Below are 25,077 nucleotides of genomic sequence, written 5' to 3'. Positions count from 1 at the left end.
AACGGGTGGCCTGGAATTATTCATGAAGCGGCGTGCAGATATTCAGCTCGTACTTACGCATTTTATCGCGTTTTTTGAATTGGGCTTGATACAAGGCTCGGTGCAAATTCGTAGAATGGGAAAAATGTATGCAGAATGCATTGGAAGGATGATCTTTCGAGAAATTGATGATTTAAATCGAGATGTGGAGTGGAAGCTATCGGGGGTCTCATTGACGAAACTCGGGCCGCCGCAATAAATACTTTTATTAAAGTCCTTAATCTTAACACACGTTGGTCGTACAGTCGTAAATAAATATGTACATGATTATTTACATGTAAAAACGCGAGGGCACGCGTCGGGTGATGCGCGTTTGTAGAAAAATAAAATCCCCGCAGCTTCTCGCGGATGTTACAGAGGGTGACCGTACGTGGGATGAGACGACAGAGATGAGGATATAAATACGATGCCTCGAAAAATATTAAAAGGTCCACGTAGTCGCGCGATTATCGTCCGGAATATCGTCGCGCGCTTATGGACTACATTAGTCAAGAGCGGAACGGAATTTCTAAACCTAAGTACAACTAAGAACAACCAAAGGCCTACGAAGTATCGATAAACCTATCCCCGACGTCGCCGGCGGATGCGCGAGAAAAAAAAAAAGAAAAGAAAAGAAAATAACGTAATTAATAATTCTTTGGCCAGTTACGCGATAAGATTCTGGAAGATTGCGTGCGATTACGCACGAGTGCCTTGCACAATGGTAGATATCACATAGCTGTAGAGACGGAGGGCCTTCCCGAGGGTGTCGTCTCGACTTTCCCGGGTAGGACAACCGCACGATCGTCCTTCAGGTACTGAAGATTGTTTGGACCAACGTAATGGTATAATTGAACGCGACTTATGCCCTACTTCCCTCTAACGTTAACTCATTTTTCCCCCTAATGCGCTTTTACGGAATATCACCGAATTTTGATTAGCGCCAGGGCGCAATGGCGGCTCGTCGCCCTTTAAATCTTGCGCTCGGTTTAAATGGCCCCCTGAGCACCCCGCCTCGATTCGTGCGACCTTTTTCCCCTGATACATTTCGTCATAAACTGGTCTCCTCGATGGAGTCCACTCTCTGCAATTGTCGCTTCTCGTCCACGCCGACGAAGTACGTGGTCACCAGCCCCTTCGGCTTCACCCAGGTCTCTCCTCGAAGGAAACACTTAACCCCGTGTTGCTCGAGGACGGCCGCGGTCTCTTTCGTCACCTTTGAACATACTTTGTATATTTTATGCGCTCACCTTCTAATTTATATATATATACATTTCATTAATAATGATTTTTTAATAGGTGAGACGAACCTGGATCTTGCCCGGCACCCCTGTGGTGTCCATCCTCGACGCCATGTTCACCGCGTCGCCCCAGATGTCGTAGAGAGGCTTCTGGGCACCGACCACTCCTGCTGTCACCTCCCCGTGAGATATGCCTATCCTTAAACTTTGAGACCATACTCCTGTCGTATAACTTTCATCTCCATTTGAATTTCATTCTTATATCCTACTCACTTGTAGGACTTGTATCTCGAGAACGACTCCACGTTAAGCCTGTCCAGCACGGACATCATCTGGGCTGCGAATCGCGCCATGATCTTCACCACGTGGTCCTCGTTGTTGTCGTCGCTCTCCATGCTGTGCACCGAGTCGCGTCTCGTCGCCTCCAGGCCGCAAGCCGCCATGTAGGTAGTGCCTGAAGATTAATTTTTCCGGCAAGCGGACGGTAGAATTTTTTAGAGCTGCTAATCTATATCTATGGTCCGAATTGTTAGGTGCTGCTCACCGGCGATCTTGATCTTCTCGATCTTGCAGGCGAAGCTGGGGTCGAAGAGCAGCTTGTCGAACTCGCAGATGATCTCGTTGAGCACGACCAACATCGGTCGCTCCAGGATGACGCTCTCGTCTATGGAGAGGTCGGTCAGGGTGGCGAACATCACGGCTACGGTGTCGTAAGCCTCGTGGTAACGGCCATTTTCTTCGGTTCGGTTCATGTTCAGGTAGAACTCCGCTAAATTTAGGAATCGTTTTTTCTTTTTATTTTTTCTTCTTCAACCTTTGTAGGGGAATTTTATCAGAGTTGGGAGATTTCAAGTGTACGAACCCACGTGCTCCGGGAGGATGTTGCGGAGCAGCAGTTTGTTCGCGTTTCTTGTGTGGAAGGCTTCGTCTTGCTCTTTTGTCAGCTGCCGCTTCCATTGGTAATCCAGCCTGTTCAAGTACTCCGCCTAGTTGGGAGTTTACGTTTAATATGTGCTAGGGAATTAAAATTATTTTTTGGACACTCCTTTACCTGGCGATCGATTAGATGCAGGGAGAACGTAAGGAAAGCTACGCTCAGAATGTGTGCTAGCCTCGGCTCCAAGTGCGGATTCCAAGTGTCGCCTGACTGAAATATTAACGACCTGTTCGTCCATATGTTCCAGGTGTAGAATGTGACGATCGTGCAGCCTATCAGGAACTTCAAGATGAAGTGGACGCGCAGGAAGAGGAAGCTGGTCAGAATCGCCAAAGAACAGGTCTCCGTCATTTGCTGGAAAAAAGATTTTTCTTTCGTACAAGAAAATTGGGATACGTGCAGTTTTGTTGAGCAATTATTAAGAAATTTAAGTGCGTACCCAAGGGGAGGATATGCACTCCGCCTTCGCCGACCCCGGTCCGGCTATTGTCGACGTGACGTTGTTGCTTCCCAGCTTATCCGAATTTTGACACTCAAACTGAAAGGAGAAGCGAAATGCTAATAGACCCATCGATGTGAAATTCGCAAAGAATTTAACTGGGGAAATGACTTGCCATCATGTCCAACATTGCGCAGGCTGCGAGCATGACGATGATGACCAAGTATAACATGGTCCTGAGAAACGCACTCCAGGCCACCTGAGATCGAGGGTACAAATTAAATTACACTTACCCCGATACCTTATGATATGAAGGTACTTAAAAATTGGAATTATGCCGAGATCAATTGCCTTTATGCTCGTCTGGTACATGAAGTGCAAGAGTTTGTTGCGGGGCTGGGGCACCTGGCCCTCCTGCTCGTCGTGGGGGTCCTTGCACCTGTTCCAGACAAAGTGGGTCCAGGTAAGGGGCACCAAGGTGACCAAGAAGATCATCGCCGCCGTGTAGCCAACGGTTGTACTCAGGTGCCACCTGAAGGGACAAACTGAGCGTCAGGCGGAAGTAAAACCGAAGAGACGCGGGTTCCCCACGTTCAGGGAGACTCACTCCGACAATGTTAAGGTGGGAACCATGAAGATCAAGCCCATAGAGAGCAAAACCACCGGCGTGCAGCCAATGTAGAACTTGAAGAGGGGGTCCGGCTCCCGCAGGAAGGGCATCTCCCAGCTCCAGTGTTGAAAGGTCAGGAACAGCGGATTGATGTGCTCCCACTTGCACCATTGCCTAGAGAATGAAAAAGAAAGGTATCGGAACTGTCTCCTTCAGACTCCCTGAAGATGTTCCCTATCGTTTCAGGGTTTGAAGCGGAACGCGATTGCAACACTGACTCCCACTTGCTGAGCGGCATCTGGTTGATGGCGGTCTCCATCTCGGCGTCGGCCGCCTTCAGCATCAGGTGGTAATCTCGAAGACAGGAGTCCATGAAGTGCGTCCTCCTACGAAACGTGCTCGCGTAGACGTCGGCATTCACCGTCGACGTAAGTCGTCGAGTGTTCCTGCCCGTCACTCCGGAAGAACTCGCCCTCGACGTGTACCACCTGACGTACAGCTTGCTGCTGGACGGAGGCGTACTCGGCGTAGTTGGAGGCGTCACGAGGTTCTCGCTGTTCTGCAACAAGGCCCGATGTCAACCACTCGACGGGAATCCTCGAACCCAACGAGACCGAGGGCCTCGTCGAGTCTTCCTAGGGTCAAGAGATTCTGGGGTGCACCTTTGAATTCGGCTCTGGACTGTCCGACCCCGAGGGCGTGATCAGGTAGCTCTTGATGCTGTACTTCTTCAAGGTCTCGTCGTTTAAGCTTTCGACCGGCACGCAGTCGTACTGACTTGCATCCAGCAGATCCAACGTTTGCTGAGTGACGTGAACCTTCCCGGGCTTCCCGGTCTGCTCCATCTTGTTGGCGATCACGACGTCCCTTGACCAGACGTCGTATTGCCACTTGTTGGCACCGAGGATCCCCGAGATGATGGTACCCGAGTGGACCCCGATCCTCATGTTTACGTCCACGCCGCTTTCTTGGCGAACTCTGGCGCGGACTGCCTTGATGATTTGGATCATATCGAGGCCTGGGAAAAATTCACCAGGATGTTGGAAGGAGCGATAGAACCGAGAATAATTTTTTTTTTTCATTGGGTAGCTCACCTAGGTCCACGCAGCTCTTCGCGTGCTGTGAGTTCGGCGTGGGCACTCCACTGACGCAGTAGTAACAGTCGCCCAGAAATTTAATCCTGAGGACGTTGTGCTTCTCGGAGGCCTCGTCGAAGCTGCCGAAGAGGTCGTTTAAGGTCTCCACCAGCTTGGTCACCGGTAAGGTCACCGTTAATCCGGAGAAATTCACCACGTCGGCGTACAGGATGCTCACGTTATTATGCGTTTCCACGTAGAGGTTGCTGAAAAAATCGATAGAGAGGTGTTTGTGTAGAAAACAAAAAAGGAATATTTCAACATGCCGGTTGCAATCGGTACTTGTAGGGTCTCCGTTTGTGCGGCGGCTTCTTGTGCTCCTCGATGAACTTGAAGATGTCCCGGAACTCCTTCTTGATCTTCGCTGCGAAGTGCTGGGGTAGGATGCTGCGAGTTAATTGCTCCTGCAAGAATATACCCGATGTACTTTAATTATTTTTATTTTCAAGGTCCATCAACCTACCTCCTGGTCCTTCTCGTAATTTAGTCTGAGGGTTGATTCCACACATTTCCGGCGATCCAGGAAAGACCTCCTTATCACGACTTCGTTCATGAACCGAAAGTAGAGGCCAAGGCCGTTCACGCAGGCGAAGTATATCGTGTCCGCCGTGATCTGGAACGACAAATAAAATTCAAGTAAGAGAACCTGAAGAACCGTGCGATTTTTCTAACCGAATGAACAATTGATAATTTTTTAATTTCTAGATAGTTACCCTGCCTGCGTAATCCGGCATGTTTCGGTACGTAACTAGAGATAAACAAGCGAGGTAACAGAGGGTGGCGGTGATGCCCAGGACGAAGGCGTGCAGGTTCTCCGTCAGGGGTAAGAACACGTAGCATACCAGAAGAGCATGAGTGGCATAGGCCGGTCTGTCACCGAAAATGAAAAATTATAAGTTAGAACACTTCTCGGTGATAATCGACTCCCGCATTTTAGTCCTAATTTTCTAATATTTTATTTCTATAATTTTAATTCTAATTTTTAGATTTTAGCGTCCCGTCCCAAGAGACTGGCTAGCAAAACGAGGATCTAAGATGGCGGCCCGAAGTCTATTCGCTATCGGAGATCGCTTTAGACACCTTATCGCCGGAATGTCGTCGGCGTACGTCAGGGTGTAGTACAGTGGTATGGCCAGATCCCCGATGACCAAGATACCGATGATCAGACCCGACAGGACCACCGGGAGGTACGTCTTCTTCGCGATGAGCTTCGGCCGGAAGGACAGCGCTATCACCGGGCAAAGTAGAGCGCCCACCACGCTGTAGGTCAACACGTCCGGCAAGGACTCCTCCACGTTAACCTGCCCAGAGAAATCGGGATAAGATATCTGGTAAACACCGACGCCAAGGTCGTTACACGGCCGCCCGATATAGAGCGGAACCAAGGACGGGGGAGCAAGAATATCCACTCGGAGTTTCCTTTCTTCCGTCCCGGATATCTCATAGCGCTCACCATCGCGATTAATATCGTGCAGTGGACGACACCGAGCACCAGCTGCAGGAGCACGAAAAGAGAGAGATACCCATTCTGCAGTCTTCTCTGGTAGAAGACGTAGAGCTTCTCCAGGCTCTTCTTGTACTTGAACTGCCTCTGCGAGCAGAAAGGGTTTCGGGTTTGATAAACGATCCGTGCTGACTTAACTCGAGTAGGCTATACCCATTACATCGCGTAAGGTGGTCCCCGCGTACACACCTAAGTACACCGATGCATTCGCGTGCACGCAGGCATAAGCATATCACCAGCATGGTGCGTCGAATTCATTCCGTATCGATTGATTGGAATCGGCAGCGCACAAGAACGTGGACACAATGCGAGATCGTCGGGGAGCGCGCGTTACTGGATTTCATTTATACCCGCGCAATAATATTAATTCGATATTAAAGAATCACTCCTCGCGGTCATTCGCCGGCCTTCGTATATATCAGCTGTCGCGTGACCTGGAACTATCTAAATTCTTTTAGCACCCATTAACGCGTGACCGCCGCTTGTAATTATTAAGAAAGGCAGAAATATCGGGAGAACTAATTTACCAACCGGTGCCCATCAGTGTCCAGGACCACCCCCGATTTTAGCAGGACCTCTGGAGTGACCCCTGACCAAGGGGATGGCGTTTAGGGGTTTACGGGGCGCCATAGTTTTTATCATCGACTCCCCACGGAACGGGCGCGTCTCTCGCGGCTTTAGGACCCACCCCCGGGGGAGATTTCCTTCGGAACGATAGAATTTAGACTCCGAGGACCGAAACTCCCGACTCGGGGCGCATTTTTCGGCCGCCAGGCCGCGCCGTACAGTACGACATACTATTGTGGCCCGGATAACGATAAATCGCTGGGCGCAAGCGCTTTCTACGTATCTCCGGGCCGCGAGATTTCCGCTGGGGCGCGACGCGGTCTAGGGGAATCAGCCAATCGCGCGCGGCCCATGGGGAGTCACCGCCAAGGCCGACGCGGGGTCACGTGACCTCCCCGGCCTCGGGAACCTGCGCAGGGGGGTGCGCAGAGAGCGCGTTCGCGTCTACGGTCGCGCGGAGAACGCGACCGCGCGCGCACCTGCGGCTGCGGGAGTCGGCGCATGTGCGCGGTTTTTGGTGGAGGTCAGTGAGAGATCTTTTCGTCCGGGTGATATTGATCTTCAATATCCGGGCGATATCTGATCCTAGCTTCGCGTGGGGCATCCTCGGGGAATTTATCGAGCCGCCGCCATATCGCGCGTTTTTCTTCTCCGGGAGAAAATTTCTATCTTTTTTTTTTTAGAGGACTTATGCGTGGGATTTATGTTTCTCTTTAATGGGTTGATCATTTAACGCTATAATTACCGGGGATTTTTTTTTCATTTTGGCTGTGGTGGGACATTTTAAAACTCTTTTTTACTGGATTTGGTCATTCTAGTGTTATTCTGGTTTAACCAGGATTATTGATAGAGGATTTTGGGAAAATGTCGATTTTCTATCAGGAGGTATAGTGTTCGAGGCTTCTAGTTTACGGAAACCGACGGTCTTATCTAACCTATCGGGGATTAACTGGTAGTTTTTCCTGATTCAATGTTGCTCGAGAAACATGGAAAAATCGGCCCGCAAACAGCGGTTCGCGTGAAGAGGGCCGATAGGCGATTTCTTTCTCCGTTTTTCGCAATTCTTTCCCCGCGCCACTTGGCATTGAGTACGAGCAATTGTCATGCGACACTCGTGTGCGATCGGTAGAAAAATACCCATCGAGCCACTCGATAGAGATACGTCGTAAGGTGATATCGCAACGATACACCGAATTCCTGCTACCGCGCAAGGATCGGTTCCTAAAGTTCCAGGTCTTATGAGGAAATTATTAATTAGGCCTAGGTATGGTGTCTCATGGATGTTCATCTTTAGTGTTTTAGATCTAAAGAAGAGGCTGGAAGGATAAAGAGGGGAGACGGAGATACCCACACCGAATTCCTGCTACCGCGCAAGGATCGTTTCCTAGAGTTCCAGGTTTTATGAGGAAATTATTAATTAGGCGTAGGTATGGTGTCTCATGGATGTTCATCTTTAGTGTTTTAGATCTCAAGCCGAGGCTGGAAGGATAAAGAGGGGAGACGGAGATACCCACACCGAATTCCTGCTACCGCGCAAGGATCGGTTCCTAGAGTTCCAGGTCTTATGAGGAAATTATTAATTAGGCGTATGTATGGTGTCTCATGGATGTTCATCTTTAGTGTTTTAGATCTCAAGCCGAGGCTGGAAGGATAAAGAGGGGCGACGGAGATACCTACTCTGAGACTCGTCCATGTCCAGTCCTCGAGATTATCGGGGGAGACGATTCGACCCTCCCCGGCCTTCTGCAAGGAAGACAGGGAGTTCCTCGTCACCAACTCGACGTCCATCGTGGTTTACCTCGAGGATTAAAACCGAGGGTCGTATTCTCATTCCGGGGGAGCGTCGGCCCCCATCTCCGAGGCATTCTGAAAGCAAATCGCCCGCTATCTTGAAATCCGCCTGCGCGCGCTTTCCACCGCGTCGCTTTCAGCCGGGCTTTATCGTGATAACGGAAATGGGCCACTCGAGGCCGATCCGGAAACTCCATTAGGAGTAAATATAGATCGTACCCTGTACACGGCTCGGTACGCGCATGCAAACCCGACAGTGTCCGCGAGACGCAGGGGGAGGAATTGATCGCCGCTCAAATTGGAGCACTCGGTTCTGCAATCTCGTTACTTTCCGCGATAGAGGAGGGACCGGTGAAAACGTTACCGGCACTTTCTTCCGTCACACCTCGGCACGCAAACCGCATGCCGTACGGATCCACCTGCACGCCGAAGAGACCTCGAGGAAGGATTGAATTCCTTTTTAAGCGGCCGACTTTTTTCGACGAGACCTGGCGTCTGTCCAAAGGACCGACTCGGCCTAAATGAGGCTATATGTATGCCGGAACAAACCGATACGAGGTTCCCTCACTGACCAGCGAAACAATGGCGAATTACGTTTGTTTCACTTCGAAGAATCGTAAGGAGACCGCGGGCAAGTACAACGCGCCGATATCGATCCGAGAGCAATAAGCGGAAGTGCGCGGGGCTTATGAGAAGCCTGACTAAGTTTCCTGGGAAGAAATCTAACGTATCGCTCGAGATCGGAGGAGGAATCCGCCGGAGATATTTATCTGGAGAGATGACTCAAGAGGACTCACCGGAAGCGAGGAGGGCGCTTTATCGGGTCTCGAAAGCGCGTACAAAGTACTTGTCGTTGATTAGAAGCGGAGGAATGTTGCCATCGGAAGAAGTGAACAGTGGAGACCGGAAGTAATCGGTCATTACCGTCGACTCGAGGTACATGGAGAGCGAATGGGAAGCGAACGAGTGGATGTCCATTACCGTACCGTTTTGCCGTAGTGTGAGAACAGCCGCCGTTAATCAATTCGAGGAGCGTTACCCGGTTCGGCACTCTTGGACGCGCATTTCTGCAGCTAGGACACTAGACAAAGGCACTAGGCTTGTTCCAGCTGGAAGAATTATAAGAACTGCGGAGCACGTACTGGCACAATGTGCCGGCTCAAGCAGTTAGCGGAGCCGATCTAAAAGGTTATGGCCTCCTACCGATCGTTCCTCATTGCTGGGACGTTCCTTTGATCGTCACGTCTTAATCGCATCCTGCCGGGAATCGCCCCCCCGGCGCCATTTTACTCACCCCGGGAAGGAAGCGGGAATAATTAATGAATATACCCCGCTTACGCGAAGAGTAACCGAATGGTACCGAGACACCTCCGAAAGTATTACAGTACATATAATCGAAGGTTTGGACTTTATGCTTTGTACCCGAGCCGCTTAAAACGAGGACTCACCATATATCGCCAGCAGCGCTTGCCATCTGTACACTTGTGGGAGCAGCAGACGCTGCACCCAGACATCCAGTCAGGAGAAATTCTAAAAGAAATACCGGCGTCGAAAGAACGCGCGGAATCACCCTCGGGTTCGACTCGCACTAGCAGGTGCCCCCTTTCGCTTCTTCGGGGCCATTATCTCCTGGGTAAAGCACCGTAAAATCCGGCCGAGAGTCCTACCGATGGCACGGGGGGATTTCAAGATGGCGGACCCCGTTCACCATGGGGGCCCTTGGACCCCGCGATTGCAGCCGGGGTGTCGATGCAATCGATGCCATGGATGTTATCGGTGGATGGTTTGGATCTCTTCCGGAGGGAGAGGCTCTGAGATATCTCCAAATTCTCCCGGATTTTCTTTTTTACGCCACTTCGTTCATTGCTTCTCTCTGTCACGAGAGTCGCGGTCGTTGCCGAAGGTGCGGAGGATTTTTCCCGGTTTAGAGGAGGACTTCACGCGACGTTAGGTCCGCGTCGTCGCCAGAGGTGTCCCGGAACTCGAGAGGAACTTCTTCGGGATGTTCGCGACTCGGAGACCTCCGGGCGACCGAGTTACGTCCCGCTCTGGACGACGCTCGGCTGCGCGTCGCGCGGAACAAGGAATCGGGCAGTCATCTGGAAACCTGACTGACCAGAAGACTTATCTGCTGTCTCTTGATAAGGGGTACGATAGCAATGCCGGTTATTCGATATCAGCCTGTGGGTGACATATCCCATTCCGCGGATGGTGCCCTTCGATCCACCCCTTCGAGACGTCCGTCCGGACACGCGATCCAGCCCGGAACCACCGGAAGTGGCGCGGAATTTTCGGAGGGATCAGACGTAACGAGCGCACGAAAAATACAGAATTCTTTATTATTCGCGAGGATACATTCAATTCCAATGTACACGTACAATTTTGATATCATTGTAACTGTAACTGCATGTATAAACGCGTCGAGAATGGTCCTCGATTAACAAAACGGTGCCGATGCAGCAGTCCCGAGGACGAGGCAGAATCAAGGGAGCCAGGGGATATTGTAGCACAAAGTACAAATTAGCTATTCGACCGAAGTCCGATGCAGATCTAGTTGCGCGAGAGGAGCAAGTGCATGCGGTACCGTGTCCGACCGGAGCGCCACCTGCGATGCGAGTAGGCACGTTTCCAAGCGTTCGTTCCAATAGAAGGGTTAATAATGTTGACTAGACTTTGGCCTCGGCTTCTTCCCTATATGCCGCCCGCAAAGTTCATAGCCGTACAAGCGCGCAAGAAACTGAAGAGCCTACGCGGATCACGAGGTGATCGCCGATCTACTTTCCGGGAATTTCCGACCAGTCGCTGGTATCGCGGGCTGGCTTAACCGAGCACCGGACATTAGAGTAGCTTCGTAATAAATAGGAAAACGTGTCGCGTGTATCTCCCCCCTTGGGATAATTTTTAACGACGGTTCCCTTCCAGATCCTCCACGGAAACCGAGCGAGGGAGAGAGTTGCGCGGCGTCAATTGGAAAATCTACCAGGGTCCGAAGACCGCTACGAAACTCGCATTAGTGCATCAAGACTCGAACTAATAGTGAACGGGAACGTCGGTCTCAGGACGGGAATGCCGAGCCGGGAAACGAAGTGTAAAATTTGCAAAAGGGGTCTGTATTCACGGACTTCGGGAGGGTGCTCGTTGACGAGAGAGGGTACCGGAGGAAACGCGAGTCTCGGCGCAGTCTCAAAGGCGAGGGAGTTCCGGACCGTGCCTGGAGGTAAAAATGTAGCTTCAAGGGTAGTCTTGAAGTCGAGAACGGTCTACGAGAACGCCTTCTGCACTTCTGCCACGACTTCGGGCGGCACCTCGGAGAACGTGGCGTTCCACTCGTTGGGGAAATCTCGCTGGGCCGATTTCAAAAACTCGACGACGAGCCTCTTCGTCTCTGCGAAATATAAAATTGAGATTAGCTCAACCTGTGACGTCTCTTAATTTTCAGACTGTTCAACGCGACCGAGACGAACATACTGACCATCGTCGGTTCCGTTTTTCTCGTGCAACACGCCAATGGCCACCTGCAGGAGTTTCTGCATATGCGGCCGCAATATGGCATGGCCGTCTCTGTAGAGAACAAGGATGCTCTCAAAGACGGCCTTGTTCTCATTGAGGTCATCCTTCAGAGGAAGCTGTTCAATGAACACCGGGAACACTTGGTCCAGCGGTATTATGTTGTAATTCGTTGTAACGAGACGAGCAATGGCACCCACCACGTTGTCGCGAGCCCCTCCGTAAGTCTCTTTAGCGATGGCGCTTGAGAGAGCTTGAAGAATCTCCGAATAATGCCTGTCGTGATGTTGGAACGAGTCAAGGAGCTTAAACGTGGCTGAAAGTAACGCCAGGGTGCATCAAAGAGCGAGGGCACATTAATAATGTAGCCAGGAAAAGGATACGGATATACTGCCTCCTTGCCGTTGAGGGCGAGCTCGCCGATTCCGTAGAAGGCGTTATTTCGAACTTCGGAGCTGGGGTCGTTGGCAAGCTTGAGGAATGTTGGCAGCAGTTGCGGTACGAAGCGAGCCGTAAGGTGCTTCAAACCAGAAAGGCACTCCGAAATTGTGCCGACCCCAAAGGACCTCTGCGCCACCGACTTGTTCTTCTTCTGCAAATTTAGAAGATGGATAATTAGAGGAATTTCAAAACGCCGCGTTGTTGGAAACGACGAAGAGTGGCTACCAATTTCTCAAGAAGCAACGGGAGGACAGTCTGGAAGTAACACGCGAAATCTTCAGGGGGAATGATCTTCCCAAAGTTCGTGAAGACGTCGCCGGCGCACTCGATCAAAAGCTCGTCCTGCTCGGCCTCGGCATTCTCCTCTTCGGCTTCGTCTTGATCCTGGCATTCGGTTTTACCTGACGGGGGGGAAAGAAATTAGGCATCCTCCTAGATTCTATTTTTTAACCAAGTTAGCCTACCAGTCATCACTTCTATGACGCAGTTCACGATGGCGTCCTTGTGACCCTCGCTGACAAGGACCAAGGATTTGATCTCCTTGAGCAACTCCGAAAAGGCATCGAGAGCCGAAATGGCGACCGACCTCTCGTCATCCAACCTGATCAATTCCGACAATTTCGGAACAAAAACGGAGAGGGCCTTCAACGTCGCCTCCCTTCCCTCGTTTGTGCCAATCTTCGAAAATGTGATACAAAACTGCTGAAGAGCGTCAATGGCCGCCTTGCGGATGTCCTCCTGAGGATAGTTCATCATCAGGAAAACCTCTTCAAAGGATTTCTCCAGATACGGTAGAAAGGCATCCCTGAAAACACGACAAGAAGAGTTAAAAAGCCCAAACGCATTTTCTTCATGTTGGGAGACGACTCTTACTCCGTATACTCTGCAATTTCCTTCAAAGCAAGGATGGCTTCTTCCTTTTCCCCGGTGTAAGCGTTCTCCACGCTGTAACCAGCAACGTCTTCGTCGTCGCTGTCTTCTTCACTGTCGGTGTGCTCGATATCCTCCTCGTCCTCGTTTTCGTTTTCACTGAGATCCTCGTAGACAGGGAAAGCCGAGGTCTCGTCGTCCTTGAAGTGAGGCTGAAAAACGTAAAGACCTTGACCTCCTGTCAATGGACCTGCATCGTCATTCTCTGCAGGAAAGGCCGTTTCCCAGCTGAAGGCACATGGACATATTTACCACTATACCCTCCGTGCTGCGTATACTATTAATCATGTGGTCAACGATTTGCGCGAGAGCCGGAGCCATGTTCTTCTTCATGATACTGCTGATGGAGGCGAAGAGTCCGTAGATGGACTTCTTCAGCTCAGGGTCCTCGGTCTCCTTCATGAGCTGCAACCCGTAATTGAGGGACCTCTCCACCAGAGGTGCAAAGTGCTCCTCGCCGATGGTCCTAGCCAGGACGCCCAACGTATCTGTTTGAACATAAAAATGAAACGTCGGTAACAACCCACCTAGAAGAACGGAATAACTTCTTGAATACCGACCAACCGCTTGAATCTGCAGACACATGGTCGACTGGTCCTGCTTTTCCATAAGGTATCTGTCGAGGAGGGCGATGATCTTCTCGAAATAGGGGAGCATGTTCTCCTTGCTGGCATTTGCAGCGGCCCCGATAGCGCTCAAGGCCATCTCCTTCACGTGAACCGAAGCTTTCTCCAGGGTCAAGACCTCGAAGAGCCTCTCCATCAGGGTCGGCAGATAAGGCAGAAGGCCCTCGTTGAGGTTTGTGCAGAAGACCTCCAGGGCGTAGAAGATCCGGCCAACCGAAGGTTGCCCATCCGTGCCCTGCTTTATTAATGTGCAGATCTGACCGAGGTACTCGAAGAGCACCGGCAACAACTCGAAGGCATAACGACTGATTTCCGGCTGAAGATATTCCGAAAACTGACCCAGGGCGAAGAGAGCAGCGTTCCTAACTACTGGAGCTGAGTCCGTGATACCTCGGCAGATACACCTGAGGAAGGTTTCTAGGTAGGAGCCTCGGATGTACTCGGAACACCCTTCGGCGAGAACGGCTATCGCCAAATACGAAGCCTTCTTCGCGTAAGGATTAGTTCCCTGGATTCCGGCGTTTATCGGTTCCAGCTGGAGAAAGAAGAGTCGTTCGAGCATCGAGTTACGTTAAAAAATCATGTTTTAGAAGTGAAATCCTCACCAATGGTGGAATCAACTTCTCAGGCGGCAAATGAAGTGCTAGAAGATCCAGAGTCTGGGTGGCGCACGCCATGGGCGTGTTGTCGTCATCGTCGTCGTCCCTGAAGTAGACTCCGTCGGATTCATCCTCCGAAGGCAAAGACATCAGCGTGAAGAGCACATCTGCGAATCGATGCTAGACGAGTTTATCATCGCTTGTTTGCGGCCTCAGCTTGGTGGCTGGCCTAAAAATTGTGTGGAGGGAAACGCTTGCTTACCGATGATCGGCCTCTCCATCTTGTGCTTGATGATCGCCTTCTTCTTCGTCTTGGCGAGCCAGCCGATGAAGACGACGGCCTTTACTCGCAACGACTCGCTCAGAGATTCATCCGGAATCATGTTCAGGCACATGTTGAGGAGAGTCTTCACGTGGGGAGTAATCACGGAAGGCGCACTATCACAGAGATCATCCAGCAGCTCGAAAGCCTCGATGGCTTGGTCTTGATTAGTCACCGCCAAACGATGGATAGTCGCTATCACTTGAGGTATCATCTGCTCATAGGTGTTAACTACCTAAAAGACGACTTTATTCACTCGCTTGAAAAAGGAAAAAATTATATATGCGATTAGAGGTCTTACATTCGGATTCGTCTCAATCACAGGCACGAGGTGCAGTAAAGTCCGCATAATGTAGAACGCCGTAGGACTGCCCAGTTCCTGAAGACCATTCAATGTCTGGGCAAGAAGAATGGTGATCGACTGGATGTGCGGTAAATATATATCTGGAGCAATTTCCGTCATCATGGCCAAAGTGTACATTCCCAGCTGAAAGGTGATGATCAAGGTAATTAGAAGTGAATTAGGGTAAACGAATCGCTTTTTCATGATTAACCCAAACCTCCTTCTCAGCCAGATTCTCACTGGTGACCAATTGCTGGACGAATTGCAGCACCTCTGGCCAGCTGTTGTTAGGAAGTTCATGCTTCACTATCGTACCTATCAGTTGGGCTATTGAATTCTTCACGGACTTCTCTGATTCATTGACGAGTCCCTTGAACGTAAAAGATTATTTGTTACGCGCTAGAGATACTAATTTAAATTCAAAAGAGGTCCTGTATACCTGTAAAATGACTGCCTTGAATTCTGTGCGGATATTAACTGGTAATTTCAACCAGTGCTTGCTTTTACTGTATCGTTTTCGGAGCAGCAAGCCTGCATACTGTCTGATCTGTTGAATTGTAAAAATTAGATTTCTAGGGAAAAATAAATTACTCAAGAGTGATATCAGGAATTCTGATTATTTCGATACCTCTGGATTAGATGAGGACACTATGAGCTGGCAAAGCGCCGGCGTACTTTCCGGCCTCTTAAAGGCTTCCCGCAGTTCTGCAGTACCCTGAAAAATTATTCACAATGGAAATTTCATATATAAATTCGGTATTTTTTATGCACTATAATTATTTATTTTAGTACCGAACGTGGCTACAGTCAGTTTTGTATAACAAGATAGATAATGTTAAATTATGAATAGCTATCAAATTGAATTAAAATTAGGTGGGGATTTAGGTCAATTAGTAATTGAATCAGAACATCGGCGAACAGCCGGCCACCGGTTGCCCTACCATAACGTGGCCATAACTACTGATCCAAGATGGCGGACGCGGTAACGGTGACACCGCGTTCTCTTATGTTCCTCTTTATAAATGTCTAGAATTGCAGAGTGCGCAGTGAAAGCTCGATGGACCATGGCATTAACCATTTAAAGGGCACGTTAGACGTTACCTAACGCTGCCCGTAATTAATTAAAAATGGATTAAAAGACACGGATTGACGCATCCGAGCACGTGCACCAAAAAATGTTCGTCGCCTCCCGAAGGAACGACTCGTACGCTCCGCTGTAATTCGTACCTGCTGTATTACGTTGTTGTCGGCTACCAAAAGCTTTAACAGTATCTCCTCCATCGTGATTAATCTCTTTTTTTTCCAGAGAAACAACCGTAAACACCTTGCAGCGGATATAACCGGGCTGTCGACCCCAATCGATCGTCGACACCCGTGGCTGTGAATACCATGAAATCCCTCCGACACCCAAAGATGGCTCGAGGAATTCCCGAGGACATCTGCAGAGAATTCCTGGTACTCGATCTAATCAGTAAAAAATCCGAGGCAAGTCGATAAGCTGCATGCAAACTTACCGACTGCCGAGCTGTCGGAATCTGTACGACTCCTCGAGGCTACAGAAAGAAACACAGAAATCTATGAGAAGTCGATTGAAAAGAAATTCATGAAAAAAATTCATTTCATTTAATTCAAGGATTATAAAAAGAGAATTCCAGGAGATATTCGCGGCACTGCCTGAGGAAGTGGAGTAGCCCGGTGGGTATTGAAAATCTCGGGGACTTCGGCTCTAATACGTCCCTTTATCTGGAGTTTAATTCTAAACGTAAGCCGAGCCCTTATTAATTGCCACGCATAAACAATATGTGCTCGAGAACCCCGCTGCTTTTGCCCATTGTTCCTAGTTACACAAACAGCTACTCAAGGCTGAAAAAATAAACGAGATTAGGCGACGCCTTTTTTCCGCTGCCCCTCTTGGTCGTAACTCTGAGCGCGCGACTTAGAATTTCTTTCCTTTCTAACAATATCTAACGAAAGGTCGGGGCCATTTGTTTGGTGCGTTTCGGATCTCGAGGGAGAGATCCATATCACCCGTCTAAAAAAAGGAGCCGACCTCCTCTCGTCTGAAAATTTTGACATTTTGGGCCTGACGGCTGCAGAGTGTAAGTCGCAGGCCGTTTAAGCTCGCTTCGTCTAGCCTCGCCTTGCAGAGTTTATTATTCCTGAGAGAACCCCTTCCTTTTCAGGGCGCCTCCGTTCCGCTCGCCACGAGTCCTGGTCCATTTTCAAATCGCCTGGAAAAACGCAGCCGACTATCAGGGATTCCAGAAAAAAAAAAAAAAAGGGAAATCCTGGCCTCCCCACCTGTTCCGACAAAAACGTAATTCTACATCCCATCTCGTTATCGTGCTCGATTACGCGTGGCCGTTCATTCGCGTAACAAGAGGGCGCATGCGAACTGTCTTGAAAGTTTTTCTTTCGTTTTTTAGATCCCCCTACAAGTCAAGAGTGCACTCGTGTCCAACGTGTCTCGTCCAAGTGGGTCTCTTTGTACGGTCCGTGGTATCCTTATCCGGCTGCGGATAAGGAATGATACAGGTCGACGCGTTTTCGAAATTTCGGTATTTTTACGGATTCTAGAGGAGGAACGACTAGATCGGGCAACCGAGACGGAGAGAGAGAGAGACGGCGAGACCGAAAGTGCTGTCGTCGAGCTCGTTGAGTGGCTCGGCTTGCACGTCGTATGGGAATTCCTGCTTTTAGGCCCACAAATCCCGTTTAACGTCCACGAGGGCTTTGACTTACGACCGACTTTGTGCAAAAATTCTTCCCAGACAGAACTCGGGGAAGGATTTGTTAAGTAACCTAAATTCCGCGAGAATAGTCGTACTATCCGTATAGACCTTTAGCGACGTGCGTAATTAATTTGCGGGGGAAAAAGATGAGAATTTATACTCGCGTTACCGTCTCTTTCTTTTTTTTTCGTATTTTTTCTCCAGCGACCACTCGACCTAAGTGCCGCAGTAATACTTTCGACAATGCCGGTGCTTTTCAGCCGAGAGTGGTAGTTAGACTTTCTGCAGTTGCGGCCAACTCCGAGAGGTTGTCGGGGGGGGAGGAAAAAAATTTTTAATGGGGAATTAATGTCCCTGGTAGGAGTCTGTTTCGCATGATTCGACGCCATCTGCGATCGACCGTTCAGGGGCGCATTAAATCCCAAGATTTAAGCGTATAGCCAAAGTGTGCGAGCATTGCAGAATCTTCCTTCCTAATTTCATACCGAATTAATTGCCCTCTTGAAATCCTGAAAAATCCTCCGGCCTCCTTCGAGTTTTCCGCAAATCTGCGCCCACGATCGCGATCTCTTCTGGCCGCTATTTTAGGAAGTGACGGAGTCCCTCCGGAACAAAACGAGAGTCCGAGTTAACCAGTGCTTGTTATCGAGAGTAGAAAATCGGGATTTTTCATTTTCCTCGAATCCCTTGCCTTAGGAACATAATAGAAGGAAACACGATTCGGCCTGGCCGATCGAGATGTTTGAACACGTGGCTCGACCTTTGGAAAACGGAGATTGCACCCTTAACTGCTTATTCGTTTTTTCTTTTTTCCTTTTCCCTTCGTTTTTCCCGAAAAAGCCAGGATGCTCGGTTTTACGACAGGGTTGAGCAATTTGCGGAGGAGGGAACATTTGGCGTAGGTCTGCTGGCAGCATGTTGTCATTTTCGATAATGTCGATTTTGCTCCCAGAAGCCAAGAATCGCGTTAGACCGCGCCATTAAGTAAATTCAAAAGGGAAACTCGAAGTTCTTACCAAATGCTATATTTAATCTTACTTCACATAGATCGTCTACACACAGCTTAAATTAATAACGACATTCATTGATGATCGATCATAAATATAAATAGAATGCTGCGATCAGTCGCTGCCTAAACGGACACTTTTCTAGTCGACTCCGGTTAACTTAACGTTGATCGCCCTCGATCTAATTAAACGACGGTTAATCCTCGGTAATTATCCGATGTACCGATTCATGGAATACACACACGTATTCAGGATAAATGTCAACTATTCGCGTCAACCTTGCGGTGCGACTCCTTTATAAGGCAATTAAGGCAATGCTCGCTTCGGAATCTGAACCTTTCCAGACGTGTACTTAAAAAACGATTCTTCCTTCAGGTTTCCCAACAATGGACCCGACGAAGTCGTTACATCCCGTACTTAATTTGGTCGTAGTACATGGCGGTCGGTGGCGGAGTCGACGCATGGATATTCGAGGACATGTTCGGTATGCTCAACCCACCGATGTTGCCCAAGCTCAAGGAACTCAACGAGCTCAGAGAATTTAAGGACACCGAGCTCGGGGGATGAGCAAGGTACGAGGACTTCCTGTCGATCAGTCCGCCTCCGGAGCTGTTGGACGCCGAGCTGCACTGCATCCTCATACCTGAAGGAAATCCGAAAAAATAATTCATTAGAAGAAAATCAGCGACCGAACAATTCCGAATTTGCGCTTCCGGGACCACACATGACGTGGCAAAGGGCAGAGAAAGAGGGAGGCAAGAGAAGAGTCTTGATAAAAATCAGTTCTCGTACGTCAAATAAATTCGAAGGCTCGGCCAGCTCTCGAGCAGACTCTTCCTCAAGTGCACACTTCACTCTTGCCTCGACTTTTTTCCCTCGTCTGGCCGTCTCTCTTGCTCTAGCTCGGTCCCAATCCGGACCTCTCTCTCCGGCGCCTCCGAAGCGCACTTCTCGAGTCGAAGCCATTTTGGCAATTTATTACCTGCCCTTCAATGCAATTTACGAGGAGGGCTCCACTCGCCTGCAGGGGAACTCGATAAATGACAACCTCCGGCGCGCTTGTTACGAATTTAATTAGGATATCTAGGACTTACAGGAATAGATCGGATTCCTGAAATCAAAGCCGGGAGTACAAAGCTTCTTGCAGACGCGGGAGCGCCGCGGATACCAAGATGGCGGCCGGCCGCGTCGTGTGTGGTCCGCGCGGCGGCCGGTCGAATCTCTCACGGATTCAGAGCTTCTGCCACCGGCTACGTGCGTGTCTCGTACACGTGTGTACACGCGACAGACACGAGACCAGACGAGGGCGAAACGGTTTGCCGTCGAACTTTTAACTTCGACGGCCGGATCCGGCGCGTCGGACGTCGAGTTCGCCCTCGTGGCTTCCGATCCGCCGCGACACGGAGTCGGGATCGGCGCGAGATCGAGGCCAGAAATACCGTCGCCTGCGACTCCTCGGGAAACGGGAGGGAAAAAAAGAAAAGAAAGGAACGATGCCCGGCCTGCAGTGCAGAGCCGCCCGCAGATTGATTTCGTTTACGCTTCGCTGTCCGAGGCGCAAGGAATATCCGATGTGGGTGGCGGCGCCGATTCGACGGCAATTCTGCGTCGATCCCAGTGGCCCAGCCTACGACTATCAATGGAGCAATACCTTTTGATAATTTACAAGCGATTATAAAGCATATTCCATATCGAGGGTGGCAATTAATCGCAAGATTCGTATCACGGGTCCGCGGTCGCTTCGCGGCGCCCGCCATCTTGGATTAAGAGGGCCGCGCCTCGCCGGTGATTTTATGAATTATTCGTCGCCTCTTCGGGAGGCTCCAAGAGTTGTAGTAGATTAGGGAACATCTTGTTTATCGTGCTCGTAAATGTTTGGACGATAAACGGTATGAGATCGCACTTACGGGCGAGCGACTCGGTGGCTGCCTCGGACGCTTCCTCAACTTCCGCGCCGCACTTCCGTTTACACGACGCGGCATTACCCAATCGAAAATCTCTTAACCTAAGAGTCTCTAAGCGAGCCTGATCCCCGGATAACGAGGGAGCCACGACAAATTGAGGTATTTCCGATTATCCCAAATCTGGTCGCGGAAGTAACGCCAAAAACGGCGCCGGACTGATGCGCCGTATAAATAACCGTGACTCCGATACCTCCCCCGGCGTCCCGATATCCGAAAATATCTGGAGCGTTTTGGAAAAGTGGGCCGGATTTTTTTTTTCCCTCCTCTTTTCGACGTCCCTACCTGGGCCCGGGAGAGAGGGCGCACTTTACGCGACGCCGACGTCGCCGACGGCGTCGACGACGCGATCCTTTCGCGTAACCTTTTAGCGGGCCCTCGCTCCAATTCTTCACGCTAAATTAATCCCACGCACAGCCCGGAACGTGGCACCACCCAATGGGATGGTACACGTGTTACTTACGAGTCACGACTTACGACCTTAGGGCTGTCAGGGGCGTGACAGCCGTGTCACCGCGACTAATAGGCCCTGTCATCCTCCGCTGTCAAGGCGTTCCATCTCGAGACCTCCGCGTTCGGAATCGGTGCATCGACCGTCATTTTCGTCAATTTCACAAGTGACATAAATGACATAAATCTGGTGAATCTCGTGAATTGTATAACTCCCGTAAGCCCCATAAAATCCGTAATTTTCATTATTTTCTCCCAACGACCCTAATCATATTTCTTATATAAAAAAAAAAGAAGAAAAAAAACTAGAGAAAATTCAACTCTCGGCGCAAGAAGTTCAGGGAAGATTTCGGAAAATGACCTACCCAGTTTCGAGTTACGCGTCCCGGCGCCCGAGAGGTCGTAAACCCGGCTCCGATTTTCCAGATGGCCCCGTCGAGGCCGTCGCGAGTCTCGGGCCCCGTGGGGCCCAGAAGAGGGCCCCGTCGACAAGTTTTCCCGCGGACGGGCCCGTACCACCCACGGTTTCGACCTTTTAACCTGTTCCTTTTTTCCTTAGGTTTTTTTCCCCGGAAAACAAACCTGCCGCGCCGAGCGTCCGCCTCGAGAAAACAACTCCGACATGCGACGAGGAGGACATCAAAGCCACCGAGAACATCAAAGCCGCTGCCCGGGTGCTGGGTTCCCGAAAGGAGGAATCTCATTGCACGTGTAAGGGTACCTAGAAGCCGTCCAATGGGTCCTAATTAAACAATAAAACAGGGCATTACCGTGATCCCCAGCAGGCGTCTGGCAGCCACTGTGGGTGGAGTTGGCGCTGCCGATGGGACTCCCAGGACCCGCCTGCATCCCCTGCATCGCGTTCTGGACGATGCCGTTGTTGGTCCCCGCGCCCTGGATCCCGTACCCTTGATAGTACTCCTGGTTCCCCGGAGAGTTTCCCGAGGGACTGGGGGTGCCCTTGAAAGACTCCAGAATACCATCGTGCTCCACTCCGTCGGGCTTGTACACGATATCCGGTGCGTGGTGGTGATGGTGATGGAGGTCCTTCGCCTGGAAGACTTCGGGCTGCCTGTAGACCGCCTCGGGGTTGCTCCTGTAGCCGGGCTCGTTCTTGAAACCCGCGTCTCCGTTCCTGTAGACCGAGGACTCGCCGGTTTTGTAGGTAACCTCGGTGGTTTTGTAGGTGACCTCGGCTATGGGAGGCGCCTTGTACGTCACCTCGGCTATGGGAGCACTCTTGTAGGTGACCTCGCCGATGGGGGGAGCCTTATAGGCCTCCGGGTACCCCCAGTCGGCGGCCATGGAGCTGGCCGGGGCGTACATGGCGTACTCCGGATAGTTCTGGTACTGGTTCTGGTACCCATTCGGGTACTCCACCCCGGCCCCGAGGTTGTCGTACCCCGCGCCCTGGACCCCGACGCTCATAGGCGTCGTGCCTGCGAAATATTGCGGGTACTGCGGTTTCAGGGCCTGGCACTTCCTGCGGAAGCCTCGCGGTCTCCTCCTGAAGCTGCCCTCCTCGAACATGAACTCGCTGGCCGGGTCTATGGTCCAGTAGTGGCCCTTGCCTGGCCTGCCCAAACCCTTGGGCAGCTTGATGAAGCACTCGTTCAGGCTCAGGTTGTGCCTGACCGAGTTCTTCCAACCCTGGTACGCTCCTCTGAAGAACGGGAACCGCTGTTGCAGGAAGGTGTAGATCTCCGAGAGGGTCAGCCGCTTCCCAGGACTCGACTGGATCGCCATCACGATCAGGGCTATGTACGAGTAGGGCGGCTTCTCCTGGCGACGTGCTCCAGGCTTCCGGGGACCCTCCTGGTTGTTGTTCTGGCCCACCAGCAGCGGGTCCAGGGGTTGTCCTTGCTGTAGCTGCATCGAGGAGTTCGTCGGCCTCGACCCTTGCCCCTGTGCACCGGCGATGCTCGTCACCGATGCGCTCTGCAGCTGCAAACTCGACTCTGCCTCGTTCTTCATCTTCGCTTCGAGAAAGGTCAGGTTCCTCTTCGAGTTCCCAGCTCTGGAGAAGACCCTCTATGACCGCGACTCGCACATTATCGGACGAGGAAACCTTTTATACCCGACACCTGATAAGTACCATCGGACCAGCGTCCCCTACGCGCACCGTTCACCGCGACGCAGCATCCCGAGAGGGTCCAGACTCGATCTTGCTCCAGTTAGATCCCTCGGGACCTGGTACGAACCCGACACCACGGTCACTTTCCGGAAATCGGTGCCTACCCCGAGGTTTACACGGAAATTCCAGAAGCAGAGGCAAAATGCAGAATGATCGCGGAGGATGATGAATTCCACGTTATCGGGGGAGGACGTTCACCTTCCTGGTAGCGTTCGGCTACGTTTACAATCGGTTTACAATTATGTACACGCGGTTCGAGTAAATTGTTTAAACTCCCGCCCGGGCAATTGTTTGAGTTTGAGTCCGAGTCGCGAGTGCTCGCATCCACACGACTGGCCGACGCGCGAGTGTCCCGCTATCGGGGAGTTTGCTTTGGTCCAGAGGAGACGGACTGCCCGTCTTCGCTCTGAATGGCTGGTGGGAGGAAACCTCAGCATCCCTCGGGAGGTCCATTGGTCCCGGGTCTCGGCGGGCCGGCCTGTTCTCAACGAGATCGTCGAGACGTCCCGGCGAACGCCAATGGCGTCGAGCCGCTGACTATTAGCCACCTCGCGGATAATAACCGAAGGCCTGCAGCATTGTTGCCTTTGTTAACATTGCTTAATGCACGGGTTCCCCGAAACGCGAGACCCTGGATCTCTTTGCGGTGTCCGGGTCTACGTGAAGCGGCACGATTAACCATTATATCCCTGAAAAGCCGGATTCGCCGCCGCAAACAAAGAAAAGTTGTCGTTGCAAATCTCTGGGATTTGCAATATATGGAACTTTGGGGCGGATTGAAAGAACAATTTCTGCCTTCGGGGGAAAAAATTGGAATCGCGTCCAGGCCTTGGGAGAAATGTCCTTTTTTCGAACTCGACGCACGGCGTTTACGTCATTTCTGATGGATTTACGTAGATCGTTTAGAACGACGTCGGGCGTCGTCATCGATTAGGAACGTGGAATCTCTTGGAGAATGGCGGCTCCTTAGTGTCGGGCCTTTAACGGGGCTCGAGACTTCCATCGTCGGATACATCGTTAGAGAATCGATCCGCTCGAATGTTTATTATAAATAAAACGTGACACGGTGTCGAATGTCCGGCGAAGAAAGAACGACCGAGCGTTATCGAGCCCTCGATTCGGGCCTGGCCAGCACAGAGATCCCCTCTCTTGTCGCTGATTAATTTCGCCGATTAGAAGCCGCTATTAATAGTAAACGCCAAATTACCGAATAATCTAGGATCTTAAATTCGTGAGAGAAGAGACAGGCGGGTCTAGGAGTCCGAAGGCTGGACAAATAAATATGAAAATTCGGCGCCTTATCGCCCGGAGTCTCCAATATGGCCGCCGCTGGGCTCTCCTCTCACGAGACCATGAATTCTCAAAGAGTTTGTTTGCCTTCGGATGAACGACGTGACGAGAGAAACGCGCCTCGGCCATCTTGTCTCCAGCCGGCTCGTCGGAGCCATGTTCGCGACGTACATCCTTGCATCTCTCTTTTCTTCCGACCAAGATGATCCTTTTCTCTTCCAAGTACTCCTTGGTCTTCATCTTCTTATGAAATAATTTTTCCCACCCCGAATTTTTTTCCAATTCCTATCTCCGATTTTACACGAGGAGTCTCGAGTCCTTTCGAGCGTCTCCTGGCGTCTCGAGACGAAGGGCACGTTCCCGATTAGACCGGAACTCGAGTTCCTCGAGGCTCTCGTGTTAATTTATTAAGGACACGCTCAGTAGTGGCGCTTAGACTAGGAGGGGTTAAGGGTTGAAAGTGGCTGGAGAAAAAAATGCATGCCGGGTTTC

The 25,077-nt window shown here is 50.8% G+C and overlaps 3 protein-coding genes across 4 annotated transcripts; all 3 read right to left on the bottom strand.

Moving 5' to 3' along the window:
* Positions 1–232: 232 nt before the first annotated feature.
* On the bottom strand, positions 233–10,376 carry LOC105699186 (adenylate cyclase type 2). Of its 2 annotated transcripts, XM_012423989.2 has the most exons (20): positions 9,692–10,376; positions 8,130–8,318; positions 5,835–5,972; positions 5,462–5,682; positions 5,095–5,251; positions 4,845–4,994; positions 4,664–4,785; positions 4,340–4,587; positions 3,908–4,263; positions 3,524–3,804; positions 3,243–3,419; positions 2,987–3,167; positions 2,811–2,894; positions 2,636–2,734; positions 2,311–2,550; positions 2,122–2,245; positions 1,804–2,028; positions 1,533–1,713; positions 1,329–1,464; positions 233–1,234 (listed from the first exon to the last, which is right to left on the bottom strand). In XM_012423989.2, exons 2-20 carry the CDS (start codon positions 8,238–8,240, stop codon positions 1,070–1,072), a joined length of 3,396 nt encoding a protein of 1,131 aa, XP_012279412.1. In that variant the 5' UTR covers positions 8,241–8,318; positions 9,692–10,376; the 3' UTR covers positions 233–1,069. The 2 variants fall into 2 exon arrangements, with proteins under 2 accessions (XP_012279412.1, XP_012279415.1); XM_012423992.1 differs by lacking the exons at positions 8,130–8,318; positions 9,692–10,376 and adding an exon at positions 6,417–6,632.
* Positions 10,377–10,563: 187 nt separating this feature from the next.
* Positions 10,564–16,373, bottom strand: LOC105699187 (importin-4). The gene is made up of 15 exons (XM_012423994.1): positions 16,239–16,373; positions 15,640–15,726; positions 15,451–15,558; positions 15,229–15,381; positions 14,970–15,155; positions 14,609–14,903; positions 14,353–14,513; positions 13,682–14,282; positions 13,374–13,609; positions 13,065–13,273; positions 12,656–12,996; positions 12,417–12,592; positions 12,134–12,342; positions 11,716–12,026; positions 10,564–11,628 (listed from the first exon to the last, which is right to left on the bottom strand). The coding sequence occupies exons 1-15, from the start codon at positions 16,290–16,292 to the stop codon at positions 11,504–11,506; spliced, it is 3,252 nt and encodes a 1,083-aa protein (XP_012279417.1). The 5' UTR covers positions 16,293–16,373; the 3' UTR covers positions 10,564–11,503.
* Positions 16,374–18,904: 2,531 nt separating this feature from the next.
* On the bottom strand, positions 18,905–23,233 carry LOC105699028 (forkhead box protein F1). Its single transcript, XM_012423725.2, has 3 exons — positions 22,440–23,233; positions 21,932–22,382; positions 18,905–19,393 (listed from the first exon to the last, which is right to left on the bottom strand). The coding sequence occupies exons 1-3, from the start codon at positions 23,133–23,135 to the stop codon at positions 19,155–19,157; spliced, it is 1,386 nt and encodes a 461-aa protein (XP_012279148.1). The 5' UTR covers positions 23,136–23,233; the 3' UTR covers positions 18,905–19,154.
* Between the last annotated feature and the right edge of the window lie 1,844 nt (positions 23,234–25,077).

This window comes from Orussus abietinus, unplaced genomic scaffold, assembly GCF_000612105.2.
Source record: "Orussus abietinus isolate OABI.00-Male unplaced genomic scaffold, Oabi_2.0 scaffold3, whole genome shotgun sequence".
Classification (NCBI taxonomy): Eukaryota; Metazoa; Arthropoda; class Insecta; order Hymenoptera; family Orussidae; genus Orussus; species Orussus abietinus.
Note: the sequence above shows the minus strand (reverse complement) of the source record. Positions and strands in the feature narration are given on the sequence as shown.